At 39.8% G+C, this 5,882-nt stretch overlaps 1 protein-coding gene across 1 annotated transcript in view, besides 1 other annotated feature; it reads right to left on the bottom strand.

The window, feature by feature from the left end:
* NFIA_112470 (uncharacterized protein) overlaps positions 1-532 on the bottom strand; it is a gene marked incomplete at both ends in the record, with an annotated part of 650 nt that extends 118 nt beyond the window's left edge. The window contains 2 exons of the mRNA XM_001262619.1: positions 1-5; positions 425-532. The exon at positions 1-5 is cut by the window's left edge and continues 118 nt beyond it. Of these exons, the coding sequence (XP_001262620.1) occupies positions 1-5; positions 425-532 (113 nt within the window). The remainder of the gene's footprint in view (positions 6-424) is intronic.
* Positions 533-1,601: 1,069 nt separating this feature from the next.
* Positions 1,602-3,065: a mobile genetic element.
* Positions 3,066-5,882: the final 2,817 nt, after the last annotated feature.

The following is a 5,882-nucleotide window of genomic DNA, read 5'->3' as shown; positions in this document are numbered from 1 at the left end:
TCCAGCTATAATAGACTGGTTATTTTTATATAGGGATATTTTATCTTTAGTAAAGATAGTAGTTGTCCCTAGTGCCTCAGATATTCTATCCACACTAATAAGATTAATCCCTAATTCAGGGATATAATAGACATCCTTTATTATATCTATATACCCCTGAAGGGTATTTTATAAGGATATCACCCTGATATTTAGCTATTAGGCTTTTAGCCTTGCCCCATGAAATTATTTTGTTTATTTCTTTATATCTAAAGAAATAGTCCATTCTATGGATGGTATTTATAGTGGCAGCACTATCAATAACAAAATCCACTTTTAATCCTTCTTGAGGTAATAAGTGATCATTAGTGACTAGATGATCTAGTTCACTATTATTGATATTAGTGACTGCCCTAGTATTAGGGGTTATAAGAGGTAGGCATACCTCATTCCCAGCTATATCAAATAGCTGGTCATCAGGGATATCATTTATATTTAGCAATGGATCAGGGTCCATAGCCTGAAGGGTATATATTTCAGGATTCTTAGTCATATCTTGATCTAAATGATCATATTCATGACTATTAGATGAATCATGATTCGAATTGGTGTTCGATTGAGGATTTGAATGAAGATTCATATTTGAGGAATCATATAAGACATCAGGATCTAGACTAGATAGGACTGCTGCTAGAGCATCCTTATCCTTTGGTCTAGTCTGATTCTTTTGGTTCTTTTGAACCTTTATATCCTTTTGATTCATCTTATCGTTCTTATTCCCCTTTTTCCACCCTTTAGGTGCCTTATTAGGGAATAAGAAATAGCAGTTACTAGTATCATGACTAGTAAGCTTGCAATGTTGGCAGTATCTGCCTAAGGCCTGCCTTTTATAGGATTTACCCTTAGCCTTAATATATAGTAGCCTTAGTCCTAATAGACCAGGTTATATAGTTATCTGAGCCTCGTAGCTTTGGTAGGCTTATCTTATCCATAGATGCCATATTAAATATGACTTCTATAGGCTCAGAATATCGATTGATAATCAATCGATGCTAGGCATGAGCCTAGTATATGGATATGAAAGGATATCGATCAATAAATGATCAATAGTATAGATGCCTAGGCTAGGCCTAGGTATAATGAATTGCCTTTGAGCAAGGCCGGGCTCATAACCTGTGAATAAAAATGAACAGTATATACTAAATAGTATATAAATGACAAAGGAAATTTCATGAATATAGAGGGGAATAGATGGCTTGCCTAGGTATAAAGGAAGAATAGGAGGAATGGTAGTAGAATAGAATAGAATAGTAGAAGGAAAAATAGCTAAGGATATCTTAGCTTAATGTCTTAATTCCTTAATTAATTATGACTAGCTATAGGGTGATTTTAAGGGTGTATTTATAGATGATTCCTTCTAGCATAGGCCATTCGAATATTGAATGATCTCATAGCTGGGTGATCTCATAGATTAGATCACCATTTGCTAATGGTTGAAATCGATGATGATCAATGATGATCCATGACCATAAGGTTAGAACCATAGATATGATCAACGATCAACCATAGCGGATCAACCCATGGATATGGTCAACAATCAACTATAGCATGGTTTTCACCAACAATAGTATTAGTGTAGTTATGAAGTGTTGCTTCAGCTCTTTAAATGCTCATAGCGCCTCTTATATTAGCGTGAATTATGTAGTTTTATTATCTTTCTTTGTCAGCTCTGACAGGGGTGTAGTAATCTATAAGTATTTCTTAATAAATCTGCAGTAAAAGTTTGTAAACCCTAGGAAGACTTATATCTCCCTTACGCTGCATGGTATTAGCCATTCCTTGATGGTTTTAACTTGCTTAGGCTCCATGCGCACTCTATAGATTCTAACTATAAAACCTAGGAAGTCCACTTCTTCCACATGGAATGCGTATTTGCTAAGCTTAGCATATAGCTTAGCCTTCCACAGTTAACATAGAACTGCTTATATGTGTTTCTCATGCTCCTTCTCACTCTGGGAGTAGATTAATATATCATCTAGGTAGATGACACAGTATACATTAAGCAGCTCACTAAGTGCGCTATTAATATAGGCCTGGAACATTGCTAGTGCGTTGACCAGTCTAAAGGGCATTACTTAGTATTTATAGTGCCCATATTGTGTTCAGAATACAGTCTTCCACTCATTACCTGGTTTGATCTGAATGTGATGGTATGCGTCACGCAGATCTAGCTATGTAAAGATCTTTGCTCCTGATAGCCTGTCTAGTGTTTTGCTAATCAGGGGTAGTAGGTAGCAATTCTTGATAGTGATGGCGTTTAGGCCCTGATAGTCAACATATAATCATAGGCCGCTGTCTTTCTTTAGTATAAAGAGGATAGGTGCTCCTGCAGGGCTCTTGGATTGCTAGATCCAATCTTTTTCTAGCGCTTCCTTAATATACATCTTCAAGACCTTTAGCTCCGTAGCAGAAAGGTTGTATATTAGTCTGAATGGGGGTTATTTCCCTGGTTCCAGCTTAATGGCGTGGTCATGCTCTGCATTAGGTGTGAGCATATTGGCTTCTTTATCTGAGAAGACATCTGCGAACTCATGGTATCATTCTAGCAGCGCTGGTTCGCCTACTAGTGAGGCAAAGAATGAGAGTACCTCTCCATCCACTATCTCCCATGGGTAGATAATGAATGTTGTGTTGCCTGCAAGGATGCCCTTTACACATTCATCAGGTGACATGATTTCCACCTCAGATATGTCAGCTGGATCTTTGTCAGCCTGATATTCCTATGTGCGTTGCATGAAATTAATTATCAGGTTCGCTGCTACCAGCCATGGCCATCCTAAGATGAAATCATACCCTAGCATATCCACTGCATGGAATTCTGTTTTGATGCTCCGGGCTATTCCCCGCACATCTGTTACTATGACATGGAGATGATATCTTCCATATAACATCACCTTCCAGCCATCAATTGCCTTAATTTGGTAAGGTGTGCCCATTACTCGCAATAGCAGGTTCTCCTTTGCCTAGTATTGGCTAATGAAGTTTCCCTGTGCTCCTGTATCTAGGAGTGAGTTGATATGCTTCCCTACTGTGCCTCTAGCAGGTTCATCTGCGGCTACTTGCATCTCAAGTATTAGGGATGCAGTATCTGTAGTTCCATTACCTAGGCCCAGTGCTGCTGCCGCACATATCACTAGACTGTCTAGTTTTTTAGCTCTGCGTTGTATTTCACGTGCTTTGGGCATTTTGCTACTATATGGCCCTCACCACCACAGTTATAGCACTTGAAGGTGCTCCTGCCCTCCCTGGGGTTCTGCTCCTTTCAGTCATAGAAGCTGTACTTCCTTGGGCCTAGGCCTCTACCTCTTCCTTAATATCCGCCGCGGGCAGATATATCTGCTCTCTGGGGTGTGTAGCCCTTGCGTTTATTATGTTCAGTAAGTTCTCTTTTAATGGCTGTGGCTTCATCCACATAGCTAGTGTAAGAGATGTCTTCTGTAATCTAGCAGGTCAGGATCTTGCTTTAGATGTTAGGGCATAGCTTTGTCCAGAGCTGCGCCTTTTGCTGCTCGTCAGTGTAGCTAATGCTGAGCTAAGATTCCTATTGCTCCAGGTATGCTGCAAAGTCAGCCACTATCTGTGCTTCCAGCTGCCTAGCATCTGTGTATTTCTATAGTGCACGGCGTGCTAGGGTCTTTAGGTCATTTACTTGCTTTAGTAGGAATTAGGTGAGCTGCTCCCACATCTGCTTCACAGGTAATGATTCTCAGTGCCTTATCCATTAGCTAAGTATCTTATTAGTAAGGAGTAGAACTACTACTTACACCTTTTAGTATTCCTTAGCATAGTATTAATAGTGCTGTTCAAAGTACACCGTCATGCTATTAACAAACTTAGTGTAATTGTGCATGTTTTTAAATTGGAAGCCTGCAGTGAATGGGACTTTTGGGATACTCTTGGTATCTATGTCTGAGGAATTGTCATTTCAGGTTAATGGTTTGAGGTTGTTGTCTTCAGCAGGCATTCTAGGCGGCGCAGATCTTATTCTAAGTGGTATCTGCGTGGTTTCATCTGGAGTGGTATGCATGGGTGAGGTAGTAGATTTGTTCTGCGCGTCCAGGGCTTGTTATATGTGCTTAATGGTTTTGCTAAGCTTTTGGAGCATATTATTATTATGCTTTATCTGCTCTAGTTTGGTAATTTACCTTTGCATAGCCTTATAATCTTCCCTAGAGAGCAGGGGAGATTGCTGTTCACTAATATTGCTTAGCTCAGGGGCTTCAGGGTTAGTGCTTATGTCTTAATCTGTCATTGCATTTCCATTATTGGTGGTTCACTGGGCGCGTGATTGTCCTGGAATAGGGGTGCTCCTAGTGGTGACTATCTTACTCTGTAGACGCGCGAAAGTGCTCCCTACCAGGCTATCTTGATGGGTAGAGTGATTAGAACTGTGAGAGCACCTATAAGATGCTCTCTATCAAGTGGTAGATAGCATGGTAGTAGTAATGCCTTTGTAGTTAAACTAATCACTGAGGTGCGAGCATCTCTCACACCTCAGCAGAGATGATATCTCCATGGGTCACGTGCTATTCACGTGACCACCCACAGTTCGCTACATACATGTTCTTTGTGTCTAACAGAAAGCTAGTATACTATACTAAATAATAATCAGGCAGCTATAGTTGGTAATCTGAATATTACCTGTAATAATAGTAATATTTAGGGCCTGACCCTACCTATACTAACTAGATTAGGTAGGCGGAGAATAAAATTTTCGGCAGTATAGAACCCGCCGGGTTGACTACCCTAGAACCCGCCGGGTTATGGGCTGGGTTAGGGCCCTGGGAATTTAGAACCCGAACCCGCCGGGTTGGGTTCCAAAGATAGAAGAACCCGGCCCAACCCGCGAAAATAACAACCCTAGGCATTACTCACCTTAGGGCAGACTGGCCTTATAAATGAAGTTTTAAGGATAAAATACTAAGAGAGGGGGAGGTAATATTACAGCACTAACACAGCTGCACTAACCTAAGGGCAGATAAGATAGGCAGAATTATGGGAAGCAGGTATCTAATCACTTGATGATCCCTGTGAAGCAATAGAACCATCATAAGAGATAAGAACTAATTGGTTGATCAGCGCCTGTCATGTGACATGGTGTTGGTGAAAACCATGCTATAGTTGATTGTTGACCATATCCATGGGTTGATCCGCTATGGTTGATCGTTGATCATATCTATGGTTCTAACCTTATGGTCATGGATCATCATTGATCATCATCGATTTCAACCATTAGCAAATGGTGATCTAATCTATGAGATCACCCAGCTATGAGATCATTCAATATTCGAATGGCCTATGCTAGAAGGAATCATCTATAAATACACCCTTAAAATCACCCTATAGCTAGTCATAATTAATTAAGGAATTAAGACATTAAGCTAAGATATCCTTAGCTATTTTTCCTTCTACTATTCTATTCTATTCTACTACCATTCCTCCTATTCTTCCTTTATACCTAGGCAAGCCATCTATTCCCCTCTATATTCATGAAATTTCCTTTGTCATTTATATACTATTTAGTATATACTGTTCATTTTTATTCACAGGTTATGAGCCCGGCCTTGCTCAAAGGCAATTCATTATACCTAGGCCTAGCCTAGGCATCTATACTATTGATCATTTATTGATCGATATCCTTTCATATCCATATACTAGGCTCATGCCTAGCATCGATTGATTATCAATCGATATTCTGAGCCTATAGAAGTCATATTTAATATGGCATCTATGGATAAGATAAGCCTACCAAAGCTACGAGGCTCAGATAACTATATAACCTGGTCTATTAGGACTAAGGCTACTATATATTAAGGCTAAGGGTAAATCCTATAAAAGGCAGG

The sequence above is a fragment of the Aspergillus fischeri genome, genomic scaffold, assembly GCF_000149645.3.
Source record: "Aspergillus fischeri NRRL 181 1099437636259 genomic scaffold, whole genome shotgun sequence".
Lineage (NCBI taxonomy): Eukaryota > Fungi > Ascomycota > Eurotiomycetes > Eurotiales > Aspergillaceae > Aspergillus > Aspergillus fischeri.
Note: the sequence above shows the minus strand (reverse complement) of the source record. Positions and strands in the feature narration are given on the sequence as shown.